Source organism: Trichinella spiralis (assembly GCF_000181795.1).
Source record: "Trichinella spiralis strain ISS 195 chromosome Unknown Scfld7, whole genome shotgun sequence".
NCBI classification, from domain to species: Eukaryota; Metazoa; Nematoda; class Enoplea; order Trichinellida; family Trichinellidae; genus Trichinella; species Trichinella spiralis.
The window spans coordinates 443,474-462,148 of NW_003526946.1; the positions used below are offsets into that span (position 1 = coordinate 443,474).

The 18,675-nt window shown below is 29.0% G+C and overlaps 6 protein-coding genes across 6 annotated transcripts; 1 reads left to right on the forward strand and 5 right to left on the reverse strand.

Moving 5' to 3' along the window:
* Positions 1–1,512: 1,512 nt before the first annotated feature.
* On the reverse strand, positions 1,513–3,007 carry Tsp_11491 (deoxyribonuclease II superfamily). Its single transcript, XM_003373011.1, has 6 exons — positions 2,910–3,007; positions 2,525–2,748; positions 2,286–2,453; positions 1,970–2,170; positions 1,690–1,913; positions 1,513–1,617 (listed from the first exon to the last, which is right to left on the reverse strand). The coding sequence occupies exons 1-6, from the start codon at positions 3,005–3,007 to the stop codon at positions 1,513–1,515; spliced, it is 1,020 nt and encodes a 339-aa protein (XP_003373059.1).
* A 2,529-nt stretch (positions 3,008–5,536) lies between these two features.
* On the reverse strand, positions 5,537–7,007 carry Tsp_11492 (deoxyribonuclease II superfamily). Its single transcript, XM_003373012.1, has 6 exons — positions 6,913–7,007; positions 6,469–6,692; positions 6,238–6,405; positions 5,881–6,090; positions 5,602–5,825; positions 5,537–5,563 (listed from the first exon to the last, which is right to left on the reverse strand). Exons 1-6 carry the CDS (start codon positions 7,005–7,007, stop codon positions 5,537–5,539), a joined length of 948 nt encoding a protein of 315 aa, XP_003373060.1.
* Positions 7,008–7,932: 925 nt separating this feature from the next.
* Tsp_11493 (putative endonuclease) lies at positions 7,933–8,142 on the reverse strand. Its single transcript, XM_003373013.1, has one exon. It carries the CDS (start codon positions 8,140–8,142, stop codon positions 7,933–7,935), a length of 210 nt encoding a protein of 69 aa, XP_003373061.1.
* A 1,321-nt stretch (positions 8,143–9,463) lies between these two features.
* Tsp_11494 (deoxyribonuclease II superfamily) lies at positions 9,464–12,026 on the forward strand. Its single transcript, XM_003373014.1, has 8 exons — positions 9,464–9,550; positions 9,821–9,935; positions 10,088–10,252; positions 10,387–10,593; positions 10,650–10,870; positions 10,948–11,031; positions 11,520–11,615; positions 12,009–12,026. The coding sequence occupies exons 1-8, from the start codon at positions 9,464–9,466 to the stop codon at positions 12,024–12,026; spliced, it is 993 nt and encodes a 330-aa protein (XP_003373062.1).
* A 2,117-nt stretch (positions 12,027–14,143) lies between these two features.
* Tsp_11495 (deoxyribonuclease II superfamily) lies at positions 14,144–15,715 on the reverse strand. The gene is made up of 6 exons (XM_003373015.1): positions 15,621–15,715; positions 15,181–15,404; positions 14,950–15,117; positions 14,593–14,802; positions 14,314–14,474; positions 14,144–14,248 (listed from the first exon to the last, which is right to left on the reverse strand). The coding sequence occupies exons 1-6, from the start codon at positions 15,713–15,715 to the stop codon at positions 14,144–14,146; spliced, it is 963 nt and encodes a 320-aa protein (XP_003373063.1).
* A 1,157-nt stretch (positions 15,716–16,872) lies between these two features.
* Tsp_11496 (deoxyribonuclease II superfamily) lies at positions 16,873–18,456 on the reverse strand. The gene is made up of 6 exons (XM_003373016.1): positions 18,403–18,456; positions 17,903–18,110; positions 17,661–17,837; positions 17,332–17,538; positions 17,055–17,275; positions 16,873–16,977 (listed from the first exon to the last, which is right to left on the reverse strand). The coding sequence occupies exons 1-6, from the start codon at positions 18,454–18,456 to the stop codon at positions 16,873–16,875; spliced, it is 972 nt and encodes a 323-aa protein (XP_003373064.1).
* Positions 18,457–18,675: the final 219 nt, after the last annotated feature.

Below are 18,675 nucleotides of genomic sequence, written 5' to 3' on the forward strand. Positions count from 1 at the left end.
TTGTTTAATTTGTTTGATGGAATGCTGAAAGAACTTTCAGGAAAGCGATTTCAACAAATGTGCATCCAATCCGCTTCCTTACACAGTACAAAAAGAAGAAAAGGATGAATAAAAGACGCGCGTCTTTTGACAGTAAAAAAGGCAAAAAGTCAGTACCTATTGTAGCATCTGTAAAACACTGTGCTTTGTGAAAAGTTTTATAATAATCTCGTCACGTCAAACTAACATACATAATCAGAATTACAAAAGCTGTTTTGTTGCATTTTTCAGCACGTAAAGACTTAAAAATTATTTTAATTAATTCATTTTGGATAAAAAATATAAGGCCATCATAATACTATACGCTGAAAAAAATTACAAGGAACTGAGATTATTCAGGCTGTTTGATAGGCTTTTCCGGTATGGGGTGTATTTGAACCTTAGAATCCAAAAACGTACATTTCGGCTTTGAAATGTAGAGAAATACTAACAAAAAGTCCAAAAATGTGCATTTTTTTCATAACATATTGTTTTAGAAGAGATATCACTCAACTTCATGTCATAATGATAGAACATTACGGAGTAAAGCGCATAAGAATCACTCTGAGATCATCAGAGAATAACTGAATTTAAAAATACATCAATATTTATCTATAAAAATAATATTATTAGTCATAATGTTTTAAAAAACTCAGTTTTTAAATTTAACAAACACATCGTCTCATTAATAGCATTCCAACTGTTTTTTATAGCCAATTGAAATTGCAATCTACATTATTAATTTAATATAATTATCAAATGGCTGAGAAATTATATATATATACATATATACGTATAAATTAAAAAACTGACTTAATTCATAATGAGATACAGATTCCATATAATATATATATATATATATGCATTATGAAAATTTTAAATTTATGATGCAAAATAAAATAATAAAAAAACGACTTAATTCACTGCGAGATATGGATTCCATGTAATATAAAAGAGATGAAATGCAGAAAAATAACGCTGATACTTCTCATCACTTTTAAGACCAACATAGTTACCAAAATAGCTTTACCATTTAACATACATTCATATTTCAGTGTATGAAAAGTAAAAAAAAATAAAATTACAAATACTTATCACATACCACTAAAAGCAAAACTGTCATTACAATCACTGTCATTTAATTACTGCAATCTGCTACATTAAATGCTCCTGAAAGAAAAGCATTATAAACGCGAAATGCTTAAAAAACACCATTAAAAAATTATGTGCAACCAGCCACTTCGTCATAATCTAAATTGATGTTGCAAAATACAGAAGACAAAAGAGAAGCTACATTAATTCCCTCCATTTAACGACTAAGAGGGATTAAGTGGAAAAAACGTGACAGTTTTTAATCATTTTTAATAGTAACATCGTTTATTAAATGATTCAGACCAAATGCACATTGCAGAATATCAAAAAGTGAAAAATTAAAATGGAAAATAATCTTTGCATTTTATAAACAATAGAAACTGCCGTTCTAATTACTTCGAGTTACATGTTACATGCTACAACATTAACTGCTGCTGTATTGAAAGCGTTATAAACATTAACATTTTCAACACAAACAGCAGCTCCCGGAATCCGTTTTTCAGTAGTCTAAATGAAAAAAAATTTATGAACTGTAGACATATTTTAAACAAAGTATACATTTACTTCTTGACTACTCACCTTATAATCATTTGTTGTAAGACATACTGTGTTCTTTCCTTCAACTAATGCCCATTTTGCACTGTCAGCTTCACGATGCACTTGATCACCATCAAGCTGTATTGGAGAAGCAATTTTTCGAAGATGGTATTGTCCCTTACAAATTGACTTCGATCTTACATCAGAAGGTGCCCATATTTTGATTCTTGCAGAAAGTTTTTTTCTCAAAACTCTTTCATACATATCTGAATGACAATATTAAGTAATATTGCTTTCCATGCTTCAACAGACACAAAATTACCTGCATATGATTTTGTGTGTTTTCCAAAAGCTTGAACATTCATGCCATTATTTCTTGTTGTTAATTTTGTATGCTCCAGAAAAGGTGTTATGCGAATCTCAACTCCTGTCGCCAAATTCGAAAGTTCATTATGTTGATTCAAAAGTTCAGGAGGTAAATTACTCGCATATATGTATGGTTCTTGGTATCGAATTGCTTTAGCTGAAAATTTGCAATTATTTAAGAATTGCCACAAAATACCATTGAACTCAGCAAAGCCAGTTTACTCAAAATAGCTTGGAATAACTGTAAACTTTAATATGTCTCATTTTCATACCTACAGCATTTAAAGATTCTTCATTGATTGATAAACATAAAAATATGTGTCCCTTTGCTGTTTCTGTTTGTGGCCAAGAATAACCACCAAGATGTGATAAAAATTTGGGCACTGTGTGCACAAACCACGCAGCTGCATTAGCTCCTGAATTATCAATTAAAAGTACTCCTAAAAATAATGTATGAATTTAACTTATGTCTGTGAAGCTTTTTTCTTAGTCCGCACAACAATGAAAGCACCTTTGGCTTTGCTTTTTTCATTTCTTGGAGGCAAATTTGGTGGATCATCACTATATGCAAGAACTTTGATGTTTTGGTTCTCTGCTACAAAATGTGCCATTGTTCGAACTATTGAATGGCCGTTGTTGCTCTCGATGGACTGTGCAGAACGTGCCCAAGCTGGATTTGGTCCTGACTGCATAATTTTTGTTTGTAAAGCATTTGGAGGTTTGTATACAAAATACCTTCAAATAAAAAATTCATTACAAACCATGATGCATTATAATTGAGAACAGAAGCGTTAAACCAAAGTTATGTCAATGTAATCATTATAACTTTTGTAATTGTAGCACACTTGCTTCATTAAAAAATGAATTTTGCAAGGTTGCGTATTTAATTTGCATACCAGTTGAGATCAGCATCGTTATCTGCCTTGCAAGTTGCAACATCTTGCGCCCAGCTGCTTCCCAGTGATATTAAAATCACAGTTATTATTGTCAGCATCATTTAACTGGACTATGATTTCTTTTCATTGTACTTTATGCGTACGTATATAAATTTATATATACATTTATGTATGCTGGTCACAGTGTATCTCTATGTTTATTGTAGGAAATGTTAATTCCAATTTGTTCAATAAATATTAGTTAGTTAACTCGAATCAATTATAGAAACAGCCACCTTTTAGTTAAATAAGCAATAAAGAGCTCTGCAATTGCTCTAGTTAATTACTGAATGATAACATTGTTTGTTTTTATTATGTCAGAAAAATAAAATTTTCTTAAAGTATCTGTTTGACCATTTAACAGTAATGACGTAAAAATGCAATTCATCAATTATTCACAGATTTTCAGCTTGATAATAAAATAATTAAACAATTATTTGATGCATATTATTTTTACATCTCTTACTTGATTTTTTTTAAATTTTTAACCGCTTTTTAATTAAGGATTTGTGTGTAATATTTTTGTTACTATTAATAAAATTCCCTTTAAAATTAACATCAATAATAGTTAAATAAAGTTTTACAAAGTAAACACTGCTAAAAGAAATTTTTTGCTTATTCTTATCTAGAATCACATTCAGTGTTAATTATCTGAACAAATTTTATCAGATATTTATATATTCATTTATTATTTCATAGTTTAAATTACTTTGCATCTGCCTATCTTATCATCTTTTACTAAGTGGAGAAAGTACATTTTACTATATCATGAAAATAAACTTTAAGGTTTATGGCAAATAAAAAGTATTCTTTCTCAGAGGAACCAGTTATGAGTTAAATAGTTCTATTATGTCAATTTTTAATAAGAAATTGCTGAAATATTAAATGCTTGAAAAACAAATTAAAACAATTTTTATTTGTACATGCGCAGCTTATAATTTCTTTTTCTATGCTATGAAACATTTTTGTTATTACAAAAATGCATTCTATTACATCTATAATTCAAAAAGATATTCTTTAGTGAGAGTTTTGATCTGAAAGTGCGGGTTCAATCTGAAACTCATTTATATAACTAAATAATGACGGTGTCAATAATTCTTTAAGTGCATTTGTTATAGGAAATAAAAGAAATCTTTTAAAGCAACGTTTTCTCCTATATTTAATTGAGAAATATATTTGGCCTGAGCACTGTATAATGTTTTATAAATAATGATTTGTAAATTCAATAGAAAATTGCATAGATAACCAAAAGTATATAAATTTTTTCAAAAAACATTAACAGATTCAAAAGAAACTATTTCCTTTGTATGTTTTTAGGAGGCATGGGATTTTGAAATAAATTTCATTTTTTAAATGAGTTAAAAGTTCTTATTCTGCTGAATGACTTTTTAACTGAATTTGAAATATGAATAATAACAATACTGCTTCATGACCCAAGATGCACAATTTCAACCTTTCTAAGTGTGCTGTTTTATTAAATATAAATATAAAAAGAAACATCCTGCGCTGTGAAATGGAAAAAATGGGAATTCTATAGAGAATAAATTTATTCTTCAGAATTTCATTGTTATATATTGATCAATTTTAAAAATTATAAATTTTAATGCAGCCATTAAGTTAAAGATTAAAAAATTAATTCAGTAATAATGCAATTATATTAAAGTAAACTGCTATCACTTCTTAAGTTTTCATTTCAAATTAGACTGCTTTTCATATAAAAGCAATGTTCAAAGTTTCAGATTAATTAGCTCAGCACAACATATTGCATAAATTTAGCATATATTAAATCAGAAAAAAATTTTCTTATAAAAGACACTTTCAAAACGCTATTATTTTCGCATTGCTAGAGAAATGTACAGCTGCAGTCATTTTACAAAATTCAGAATGAAAACAAAATTTCAAAACCAAAAAATTGTGTCATTAATGTGTCATACTACGAAGCACCATTCGTGTATAAAATACTGTATAAATTTAAATAAATACATTGCAAAAAGTAAGTAATTAAAATTTTCACCCTTTTATAGCCAGTGTTGTGAATTCACAGCATCCTTTTTTGGATGGCATTTACAAATAAATGCGTGTCGTTTCAGGAGGAGTTTTTTACGCTGATTAAGAAATGAAAAGCATAAATTGTTTAATTGTTGGAATGAATATATTGCTTTGCCACAAGTAAAGCTCGAGCTCAAAGATGCAAAATTTTATGTAGCTACTTGTTGTCTGCATTGAAATTGCTTTCATGGAAGTTAGAAGCCGTGTTGTAGTTTGCAAAATTTAGGACTTCCAGAGGTAGTTCTCCTGTACATTGCTGCAAAAATTTTAGCAAATTAAGTCAAATAGACTTCACAACAGCTGCACAAATAATAAATCTGTTTTACTTTTCAGAATAGAATTTACATTTCTAACATAAAAGATGACAAAATCAAAACAATAAATAACTTCCATGTAATAAATAAAATGTAGCAGCCATTATAAGCTACAACGAATTATTTATTGCATCCTTCCAAATTAGCCGCAGCTGCACTGAAAGCGTTATAAACGCCAGCATTCTCTAAACATACAGCTGCACCTGGAATTTTCTTTTCACCAACCTAAATGAAAGAATTCCAAATGTAACACTGAAAAATTATGAATATATTTCATTCCAACAGCTTACTGTATAATCATTGGTTGTCAAACAAACAGTGTTTTTTTGTTCAACTAATGCCCACTTGGCGCTATCAGCTTCACGGCTTACTTGACTACCAGCCAACTGCATTGGAGAAGCAATTTTTCGTAGTTGATATTGTCCTTTACAAATTGATTTCGATCTTGTATCTGAAGGTGCCCATATTCTGATGTTGGCAGCAAGTTTATTTTTCAAAACTTTTGCATACATATCTAATTATATTTTACACTTTTATTTCTTTTAATAATTCAGTAAAAACAAAACTACCTGAATGTGATTTTGTGTGTTTTCCGAAAGCTTGTATATTTGCAGCTGCTCCAGCTGCCGCCTTTGTTGTAAATTTTGCATGTTCCAGAAAAGGTGTCACTCGAATCTGAGCTCCCGTTATTAAATTAGATAGTTCTACATGTTGATTCAGAAGTTCAGGTGATAAACTATTAGCGTATATAAATGGTTCCTGGTATCGAATAGCTTTAGCTAAAAATTTTCTATTAATTAGCTGATGATACATTACATGAATTCAAAATTCCTGATTATAAATGAGCACTAAGACTTATAATTGTGAACTTGGAAGTAATATTTTATAAATACGTTACGTTGAAAAGAAAAGTTCTGCTTTCATACCAACTGAATTTAAATGAGCTTTACTGAGCGACAAGCACAAAAACATGTGTCCCTTAGCTGTTTCTGCTGCTGGCCACGAGTAACCACCAAGGTGTGCTAAAAACTTAGGCACAGTGTGCACAAACCACGCTGCTGCGTCATTTCCTGTATTGTCAACTAAAAGTACTCCTAAAATCAAAATATGCGTTTATTTTGTTTAGGTATTGTTTTAATATACAACTTTAAAATAACCTTTAGCTTTGCTTTTTTCATTTTGTGGCAGCAAATTTGGTGGATTATCACTGTATGCAAGAACTTTGATGTCCATGTGTTCTGCTACAAAACTAGCCATTGTTCTGAATATTGAATGGACTGCGGCTTGATCGATGGTTTGGGCCGAAGCAGCCCAAGCTGGATTTCCTTCTGATTTCATAATGCTGCTGCTTACCACATTTGGAGGCTTGTAAACAAAAAACCTTAAAATATTGCGGATTTGTATTATAATGGCATTATAATATGTTTTTAATGCTGACAACGTGTCTTCTATAATTTTTTATTTTTTAACCGTAATAATGATGAAATTCATATAGATAGTTAGATTTTAAACTGCTGAAGTTTTGTAATTGAAGCGCTTATTTTTCATCAAAAACTTTGAATATAACCTATTTTAGTACACAGAATTTTTAATTAGCTTACCAATCGACATTATTGTTAGCATCGTCTCTGCAAGTTGCAACTTGTGCAGTGCAGCAGTTCAATGAAATCAAGATAAGAATTATTGTTATGTACATTATTTTAATGATCTTTGAGTATTTTAATAATTTGCTTTCCCTTATATTGCTCACTTATATATAGAACCGTATTTTTATGTTGATACTTGTAGGTATTTGCACATGTTAATTATTATTAGTATTAAGAATTAATTTGTATTAATTACACTCCTGAACGAACTATCTGAAACAGGAAATGTTTATTTAAATATGCGTAGTAATTAAGTACTTAATTAACTGTTTAATGGTATAAATACTTCCATTATGTGTAGCTAAGATATCTACATTCTATGTATTTTCAATCATAAGTATTTCAATTTTATTTAAAGTTACTTATTACAAATCCAAGATCAAAGTAATTAAAAATAAAGTATATGGCAATCGTATTATTTATGGTTGCAACAGAACTAACGATTACGTCTGTCAAATTCTGTCTCATTATACTTATTCTGCATTCAGTTATATTTGAACTTCACTTTTTTCCACAAAGCTGCTACTTCTTTAATTTAAGCTTATCTAAACTTTTTATTATAATTTGTTTTTATTTATATTTCATGTTTTCCAACATTTCAGCATTCCAACATTTCGTGCTTGCGCAACACTTGAAATAAGTATTTTAAAAATTGCACTCCATTGAACAATTAAAACGGACGATTTTATTAGACGATGATACGATAATAGATGATAATTATACATTGATATTTCTTGCATGAAGAGCTTGCAATTTTGATTTTAGCATTGCTTACTTTAATTATGTCTTATATTTATTGCATAGTTTTTATATTTTAATACAAAATTTAGCAAAACTCGAATTCACCTATTAATAGTGTATGTATAAACTATAATGGTGCATTAGCTATATCAAGAAGCAGTTAGAAAAATGCTAACAGTTTTATTGTTTCTTACAGCATCATTTACACTTGCATTATAAATCATCATAATTCAATCATTTCTTTCCAATGCCGCAGAGCATCTGGATGTTCTTCACGGATTTCTGATGAAGTTGCGCAGCTTTTTCATTTGTCTTCTTCACAATTATGTTGACCATTTCTGCTGTGATAAGTAGCTTGAAAAGATCTGCTGGAACTTGAATCCCAGATACGTCTTTAGTTACAGCAAAACTTTCACGAACCACATTGTGAGACCGTATCTGCATTCTGGATGGTACTGTTGTCGACCAAACACGTTCAAATGATGAAAAAAGAAAGGAAACAAGTAAAAAATGAAAACCCACTGAAAAAACAACCAATACAGCAAGAACCAAAGTATTAAAAACACAATACAAGATTATAAGCAACATTAAAAAACATTTGCTTTTAAACATATGTCAGATTTTATGCCAAACTTTGGAAAGGACGACAAAAAACAAAAAAACAAAAATTTTTATTTACAACTTGTGCTGATATAGCAATAAGACATATCATAATGTGAGAAATGGTTGAAAATTCAGAGCCATAAATGTGGATAATAAAATCAACAGTTGTTCCAATAAACGTGAAAAATCATGCTGAAGTAAAAATTATTATTTTTTAAATAAAAATTGCTACAAACAACAGAGCGCGTGGAAAAACGTAAATCACCACATCTCTGAGTCTTGGCTTTTTGTATCTTTTGTCGCAGAGTTTCATAAAAATCTATTTTATTAAAGATTTATAATTATAGTCAGATAGACCTAAGAGAGAGCTATCTTTTAAAACAAATTTAATACAATTTGAGATTATTTTCGAGTAACACAAAGTATCATATAAGAACATACAAAATAGCATGCGCTTAGTAAAGATATGCAAAATATGATTTTTTTTTCTTTAGTATTCAAACGGCAGTTTTCATTAAATTCAATAAATACAATTTCAGTATTCAATTAATTCATATTAAAAAATATCAAATGAAATTAGAAATAAATAATAAGCAATTAAAAATAGATAATAAAAGTTCAAATAAAACTAAAATATAGATTAATTTAAAATATTGACATCAAATGGTATGCAAGTTAAATATTAAAAAAATTAAATGTAGCAAAAAACACAACCATTCGTTCTAAAAACAAAAATTTATGTTATTAAGCATGAAAACATTCAATTAAGAGAAGATATCTAAAATATACACCACGTTCTTTATTATCAATAATTTGGTAAGGGAACTACTAATAACATTACTTTAATCAAAATTTATATAAACATGGCCATGCCAACATCAGTAGAGGTTATACAAGTAACAACATGCAATCATAAATGTAACTAAATAGATAAACAGAAAGAACGGAACAAATTGTTAAACTTACTATATCTAATTTAAATAAACATTTAATCTTTCAGATAATTCCTGTAGCAATGCGATTAATATAAAATAAATAAATAACAGTTAACATTATGATGCATAAACATGAAGGCATGTTACTATATATAAATGAACAACACAAATAAAAGCAAACGCAGCAAAGAAGGAAATTACAATAATATTCAGATTTTATTAAAACAATGTTCATCTCAATAATTGTAATTTTGATTTCGTTGAAAACTTGTATTGCACAGGTTGCAACATGCAAAGACGACAATAACGGCAATGTAGATTGGTAAGCCTATTGAACCACTGTCTGATAAAATTCTGATTTCTATCAAAGCAGTCTATGCAAAATAAATCATCAGTTAAAAAAAGTTATGCATTGGAAGCAAAATTGGTAGATTAATAATTTATCTGATTAGTACTATTTGAAAAAATATAAAATTATAGAAAAAAAAGCTATCCGCATTCATAGAATTTTGAATTAAAATTTTTTGTCATCGCAGTGCTTATCTGCTATACAATAGTTGCACTTTAGGTACTTTGTATATAAGCCTCCAAATGTGTTAAGTTCGAAACTTTTGAAATCAGCAGGAAATCCAGCTTGGGCGCCTTCTAGGCAAAATATTAATCAAAACGCAGGCCATTCAGTAGTCCTGACGATGTCAAGTTTTGTACAGTTCCAGGCACAAGTTAATGTTCTTGCATATAGTGACGATCCACCAAACTTGCCTCCTAGAAATGAAAAAAGCAAATCGAAAGGCAATTTTAGATCTGATAAATAACTAAAAAGATTAATTAAATTTATGTACTGCTTTTAGGAGTTCTTTTAGTGCGCAGTGGAGCGGATGAAGCTGCGTGGTTTGTACACACAGTTCCTAATTTCCTGGCATATCTTAATGCTTATTCTTGGCCAGCAGCGGAAACGGCAAAAGGGCATATGTTTTTGTGTATTTCATTTAGTAGTGCTCTTTTGAATTCTGTTGGTATGAAAATACATTTTATCATTTCCATAAAATATTATATTACAATTTTGTGATTGTAATTTTGAATACCTATCAACTACTCAAATTCTTTTTACGCATTTGCATTTAATTAATCAGAAATTTTCAATTTTAAGGTAAAGCAATTCGATACCAAGAACCATACGTGTATGTAAATAATTTGCCTGCTGCAATTTTGAATCAAAATATGGAACTGTCTAATTTGATAAACGGTATTGACGTTCGAGTAACATCTTTTCTGGCACATGAAAGATTTGCAACAAAATCTGCACAAGCTGTGGCAAATATTCAAGCTTTTGGAAAACATTCAAAATCATTTGCAGGTTATTACTTTTCTATTTAAACATCAAATATCTCCATATGAAATTCAATTATTTAGATATGTATGCAAGGATTTTGAGAAACAGATTTGCCGCAAGCATCATGGTATGGTCACCTGCTGATGCAAGATCGAAATCAATTTGTCGTGGACAACATAAACTTCAAAAAATTACTTCAATACAACTTGATGGTGTTCCAGTGAGCCGTGGGGATGATAGCGCAAAGTGGGCACTAATTGACGGAAAGAACACTGTTTGTTTCACAACAAATGATTATACAGTAAATTTTTGATATAAAATCATTTTATAATATATTCTTGAAATATTTCCACAATTTATATCTTCCCATTATTTTAGGCTACTGAAAAACGGACTCCCGGAGCAGCTGTTTGTTTAGAAAATGCTGGTGTTTATAACGCTTTCCGTACAGCAGCACTTAATGTTGAAGCATGCAATAATTGATTCTCAATGATTCTAACTTTTATTCTCTTTTGTGGTTTGTGAAAATTATCTAGCATTTTAATTTTCTTTCATTTTTATTTTTTGAAAATATGAATTTTATTTTAAATTATAATGGCTTTTTAAATGTTTGGGATTTTTAAATTTTTGTCAACTTTTGAAAATAAATCATCTATTTTATATTCGCAAGTTTTTAAATGAACTGTTACTACCAAAAGAGTTTGGCGTTTTTTACTATCTCATCTGCTTGAAGCTGCAATACAAATTGAAATTTATATATTTCAGGTAAATTATTGCTGCTTTTTTTATTATGAATTTATTTTGCATCTGTGAAATAATTATAAATACTGCCTATTTTCATCTTAATTTTGGTTTAGGCATTCAGTATTTGTTTGAAGTAGTAAATAATTCACTAAGAAATTGCAGAAATATCCCCCTACTGTTCAGATTTAATAATGAAATTTTACTAGCATCATTTTGAAGGATATGCTTTATTTGCAATGTATTCTGCCAAAACAGTGCCGTGTTACGAGACTGGCATAATAATGTTCATCCTGAACAACTTTGTATGTTAAGCTTTACTTACATAATACGCTTCACTGTTTTAATAACAATTATTATTTTATCAGTTTGTTCAAAAAATAATCTATTCTTTTATGTCTATTTATTTATGAAAAGTAATCTATTCATATGTGGCATGTCTTGTAATAATGAAAAATGAAGTGCAACGCATGCAGAAGTCAAAACTTTGTTGTGATATCATATTTAGGGGATTTATGTTTTACTGATTAATAATAATTTTTAACATTTATATAAACATGGTCATGTCAAGAATTGTAGAGGTTATACAGTTAGCATCATGTAATCACCAATGTAACTAAATAGATACACATGAAGAACAGAACAAATTGTTAATTTGTTATTCATTATTTTGATTTTTTGAATTTTATTAGTTGCAGTGCTCACGCTTTATTTGATTTTCAGTTGCTAATAACCAATAAATATTTTAAATCCAAAATTTAATATGCAATATTATAAAAATAATATAGTATAAAAATTAACTTTTAATAAATATGAAGGTTTTATCCATTTTCAAAACGAGAGGTAAAAATGATAAAGAAAATGTTGATACGCAAGACAATATTTTATTTACTTTTAATAAGATTATTGCACTTCATCTTTTAGTTTTGCTTTCAAAAAATAGCTTGAATAAAATTAGAAGCAAACTAATCGTTAATATGGTCCTTGCAATTTTATTAAGTTTGTTTTAGGTAAAATATTTCAAAAAGTGAAATAAATTTCAAAATGCATTTTGAATAAGCTTACCAATCTACAGCTGCATTATTATCATCTTTGCAAGTTGCTACCTGTGCAGTGCAACTTTTGAACAAAACCAAGATGACGATTGTTTCTGTGAGCCTCATTGCAATGAACTTTGAACAATGGGTATTTTGGTAATTTTTTATATATTTTCTTTTATTTATGTTGTTCATTTCTGTACAAGAATATAATTTTATGCCTATGCGTGACGTTGGCGCCTATTTATTTACTTCTATTAACTGCAATGCTTGAACAGTTAAACAATTGTTGTTGTTTACTTAATAATAAATGATGAACTGATTAGTTAATTGAATGCTTTATTACTTAGCAATATTTGGCTACATTTACGCAATTAACGGATGGTTTTACAAAGTATCCGCATAGTTGTGTATTACTATTTATGCAATCATTTCCTTGATTATTGCTATTATGATCGTTAAATTAAATAACACTTATAAAAATTTGTGAACTAAATAATTGAAAGTAACAGATAAAAAAGATATTTCTTGTTACATCATAAAAAATACATGCTTTTTATAATGAAGTTGAGAAAAATGCTGCAAAATAATATGCCTTCAAGTAAGGGCATACAGTTCATGGCTTTATGTTTCCTTTTATGTTTTTAGGAGACATGTAATTTTGAAATACAGTTCATTTTTTAAATGAGTTAAAACGTCTTTAATTTTATTCTGCTGCATGTTTTTCTAACTGAATTTGTAATTTGAATAATAACAATACCGCTTCATTATCTGAGATTCATAATTTCAAGTTTTCTAAGTGTGTTATTTTATTAAATCTAAGCATAAAAAGAAAGATTCTGCGTTGTGAAATGAAAAAAATTGGAATTTTATAGAAAATAAATTTATTTTTAATAATTTCATTGTTACATATTGATAAGTTTTTAATATAATTTTAACGCAGCTATTAAGTTAAAGATTAAGGAATTAATTCAATAATAATGCAATTGTATTAAAGTAAACTGCTATCACTTTTTAAGTTTTTATTTCAAATTAGACTACTTTTTTATAAGAAAGCAATATTCAAAGTTTCAGATTAAGCTCAGCACAAAATAGTGCATGAATTTAACATATCTTAAATCAAAAAAAAATTTTTTTATAGAAAACACTTTTAAAATGCTATTATTTTCCCACTGTTAAAAAAATGTACAATTGCAGTCATTTTACAAAATTCACAATTGAAACAAGATTTCCAAACCAAAAAATCATATCATTAATTTATCATACTATGTAGTAACATTAGTTTATAAATTACTACATAAATTTAAATAAACACTGCAAAAGAGTAATAAATTGAAATTGTAACCCTTTTGTAGCAGCGTTGTGAATTCACAGCATCAACTTTTGAATGGCAGTTACAAATAAATGCGCATCGTTACAGGCCGAGTTTTTATTCCTTGAAGAGCATAAATTTTTTAATTGTTGGAATGAACATAACGCTTGGTCACCAGTGGAGATCGTGCAACAATGATTCCAAATTATATGAAGCTTCACTTTGCCTGCATTCAAATTGCTTTTATAGCAGTTAGAAGCCGCGTTAAAGTTCGCACAATTTTAGGACATCTAGAAGTAGTGCTCCACTAGATTGCAAAATTTTTAGCAAATTCAGTCAAATGGACTTTTCAGCAGCTGCACAAAGAATAAAGCTATTTTACTATTCAGAATTTACATTTTCCAACATAAAAAATGACATAGAATCAAAATGATAAATAATTTCCATGTAATATATAAAATGCAACATAAAAAGCTACAACGAATTATTCATTGCATTTTTTTAAATTAACCGCAGCTGCACTAAAAGCGTTATAAACGCCAGCATTCTCTAAACATACAGCTGCACCTGGAATCTTCTTTTCACCAACCTAAATGAAAGAATTCCAAATGTAACACTGAAAAATTATGAATATATTTCATTCCAACAGCTTACTGTATAATCATTTGTTGTCAAACAAACAGTGTTTTTTTGTTCAACTAATGCCCACTTGGCGCTATCAGCTTCACGGCTTACTAGACTACCAGCAAGCTGCATTGGAGAAGCAATTTTTCGTAGTTGATATTGTCCTTTACAAATTGATTTCGATCTTGTATCTGAAGGTGCCCATATTCTGATGTTGGCAGCAAGTTTATTTTTCAAAACTTTTGCATACATATCTAATTATATTTTTTACTTTTATTTCTTTTAATAATTCAGTAAAAACAAAATTACCTGAATGTGATTTTGTGTGTTTTCCGAAAGCTTGTATATTTGCAGCTGCTCCAGCTGCCGCCTTCGTTGCAAATTTTGCATGTTCCAAAAAAGGTGTTACTCGAATCTGAGCTCCCGTTATTAAATTAGATAGTTCTACATGTTGATTCAGAAGTTCAGGTGATAAATTATTCGCGTATATGAATGGTTCCTGGTATCGAATAGCTTTAGCTAAAAATTTTCTATAAATTAGCTGATGATACATTATATGAATTCAAAACTCCTGATTATAAATGAGCACTAAGACTTATAATTGTGAACTTGGAAGTAATATTTTATAAATACATTACGTTGAAAAGAAAAGTTCTGCTTTCATACCGACTAAATTTAAATGAGCTTCATTGAGCGACAAACACAAAAACATGTGTCCCTTTGGTGTTTCTGCTGCTGGCCACGAGTAACCACCAAGGTGTGCTAAAAACTTAGGTACAGTATGCACAAACCATGCTGCTGCGTCATTTGCTCTATTATCAACTAAAAGTACTCCTAAAAACAAAATATGCGTTTATTTTGTTTGGATATTGCTTTAATGCACAAGTTTAAAATAACCTTTAGCTTTGCTTTTTTCATTTCTAGGTGGTAAGTTTGGTGGATCATCACTATATGCAAGAACTTTGATGTCTCCGTTGTTAGCTATAAAGTGTGCCAGCGTCCTAGCAATTGAATGCTCTCTGTCATGATTGACATTTTGTGCAGATTGAGCCCAAACTGGATTTACTGCTGATTTTATAATGTTGCTGCTTACTACATTTGGAGGCTTGTATACCAAAAACCTCAAAATACAGTCGTTTTGTAACAAAGAAGCATTACAACAACAAATTATAATGTATTTACAATGTGCCTTCTGTAATTTTTTATTTTTCAATCATAATAATGAATTAAAAATTTGTAAGTAATTAAACTGATGAAGCTTTGTAATTTAAGCGTTTGCTTTGTAGAAAAGTTTTAAATGTAAAACGTTTATAACAGACAATTTTTAATTAACTTACCAATCTACATTATTGTCACCATCGTCCTTGCAAGTCGCAACTTGTGCATTGCAGCAATTCAGTGAAATCAAGATTAGAATTATTGGTATGAACATTATTTCAATGCACTTTGAGTATTTTAATAATGTGCATTCACTAATGTTGCTGATTTATATTTATAGGACTACATCTTTATGTTAATACTTGACAGTGTCCACATCTATTAATTATTATTAGTATTAAGAATTAATTTTGCATTAATTTAGTGCGGAAGAAATTCTCTGACACAGTAAATGTTTATTTAAATAAGGGTAATAAATTAAGTAGTTAATTGACAGCTTACTTATTTAATGGTGTAAATACTTCTATTATGTGCAATTAATGTATATATCTTCCTTATCTAATATACTTGTAATCACGTATATTTGAATTTCAATTAAAGATGCTCATTAAAAATTCAAGGACTAAGTAATTGAAAATGAAGTATATGGAGATCTATTATTTATGTTTAACAAAACTAATGAACATGCCTGCTAAATTCTATTTCTTTATAATTAATCGGCATTCCGTTTTATTTCGAACTTCACTTTTTCAACAAACCTATTTCCACAACAAACCTGTCATTTCTTTAAGTTTATTTAAACTTTTTATTTTAATTTGCATTTAATTTTGTTTCATGTTTTCAGATATTTCAGGACCACAATCTTTGCTTGCTTGCGCAACATTTGAATTAACCTCTTAAAAAATTAAGCTGAATTGAACAGCTAAAACAGACGTCCATGTTTGATGGTTATATTGATACACATCTTGCACTTCAACACATGTTCTGGGCCAGTTGCCAGAACGTTATTTCTTACATAAAGAGCTTGTTGTTTTGATTTTAGAATTGCATCTTCATTTGTGTTTCATATTTATTGAGAAGTATATATCTTTTAATATAAAATTCAGCAAAACACGAATTTATCATATTAATTTTGTAATTTGATTTTATAATGTAAAATCAAATTTGAATTACATAACCTCAAATTTTATAATTTAAGTAACGGCAAAGAATGCGACGCATGATATTCATTTCATATCACTTAAAATAAGATGCTACAATAAACAAAATACTGTTACATCATACCATCATTTATTTTTTCATAGATACATAATAGATTTTAAATGATTTGTTGATGTGCAATCAACTTATATGACTTAAATAAAAAACTGATATCATGAATGATAATTTAATATTTTAGGAAAGATGACGCTGATATATAAAAAACAAAAATTATTTATTGCATGCTTCAACATTAAGTGCTGCTGTACGGAAAGCGTTATAAACACCAGCATTTTCTAAACAAACAGCCGCTCCGGGAGTCCGTTTTTCAGTAGCCTAAAATAATGTTAAGATATAAATTGTGGAAATATTTCAAGAATATATTATAAAATGATTTTATATCAAAAATTTACTGTATAATCATTTGTTGTGAAACAAACAGTGTTCTTTCCGTCAATTAGTGCCCACTTTGCGCTATCATCCCCACGGCTCACTGGAACACCATCAAGTTGTATTGAAGTAATTTTTTGAAGTTTATGTTGTCCACGACAAATTGATTTCGATCTTGCATCAGCAGGTGACCATACCATGATGCTTGCGGCAAATCTGTTTCTCAAAATCCTTGCATACATATCTAAATAATTGAATATCATATAGAGATATTTGATGTTTAAATAGAAAAGTAATAACCTGCAAATGATTTTGAATGTTTTCCAAAAGCTTGAATATTTGCCACAGCTTGTGCAGATTTTGTTGCAAATCTTTCATGTGCCAGAAAAGATGTTACTCGAACGTCAATACCGTTTATCAAATTAGACAGTTCCATATTTTGATTCAAAATTGCAGCAGGCAAATTATTTACATACACGTATGGTTCTTGGTATCGAATTGCTTTACCTTAAAATTGAAAATTTCTGATTAATTAAATTCAAATGCATAAATGTAATTCGAGCATTTGATGGGCATTAAAAATTGCAGTTACAAAGCTGTAATATAATATTTTATGGAAATGAAAAAACTTATTTTCGTACCAACAGAATTCAAATGAGCTTTGTTAAACGATACACACAAAAACATATGCCCTTTCGCCGTTTCCGCTGCTGGCCAAGAATAAGCATTAAGATATGCCAGGAAATTAGGAACTGTGTGTACAAACCACGCAGCGTCATCCGCTGCATTGTTCACTAAAAGGACTCCTGAAAGCAGTACATAAATTTAATTTATCTTTTTAGTTATTTATCAAATCTAAAATCACAGTGACCTTTAGTTTTGCTTTTTTCATTTCTCGGAGGCAAGTTTGGTGGATCATCACTATATGCAAGAACATTAATCTGTGCATGGTACTGTACAAAACTTGCCATTGTTCTAATTATTGAATGATCTCTGTTCTGATCAATGTTTGTCCTAGAATCAGCCCAAGCTGGATTTCCTCCTGATTTCAAAAGCTTGGAGCTTAACACATTTGGAGGCTTATATACAAAATACCTAAAATGTAACTATTCTATAGCAGACAAGCATTGCGATGACGAAAAATTTTAATTCAAGATTTTATGAATGCGGATAACTTTTTTTTCTATAATTTTAAATTTTTCAGATAGTACTAATCACTTGAATTCTTAAATAGATAAAATCTTAAATTTTTAGTCTATCTGTTTTGTTTTCAGTGCATAGAATTTTTTAGCTGATGATTCATTTTGCATAAACTGCTTTGATAGAAATATGAATTTATCAGACATTACTTCAATAGGCTTACCAATCTACATTGGCATTATCATCATCTTTACATGTTGCGACCTGTGCAATACAGATTTTCATTGAAATGAAGATAACAATTATTGATGTGAACATCATTTTAATAAAATTTGAATATTATTGTAATTTCCTTCTTTGCTGTGCTTGCTTTCATTTGTGCTATTCATATATATAAGAACATGTCATTATGTTTGTGTTTAATAATGTACATAGCTATTTATTTATTTAATATAAATTACATTTCTGCATCTATTATCTGAAGCATCAAATGTTTATTTAAAT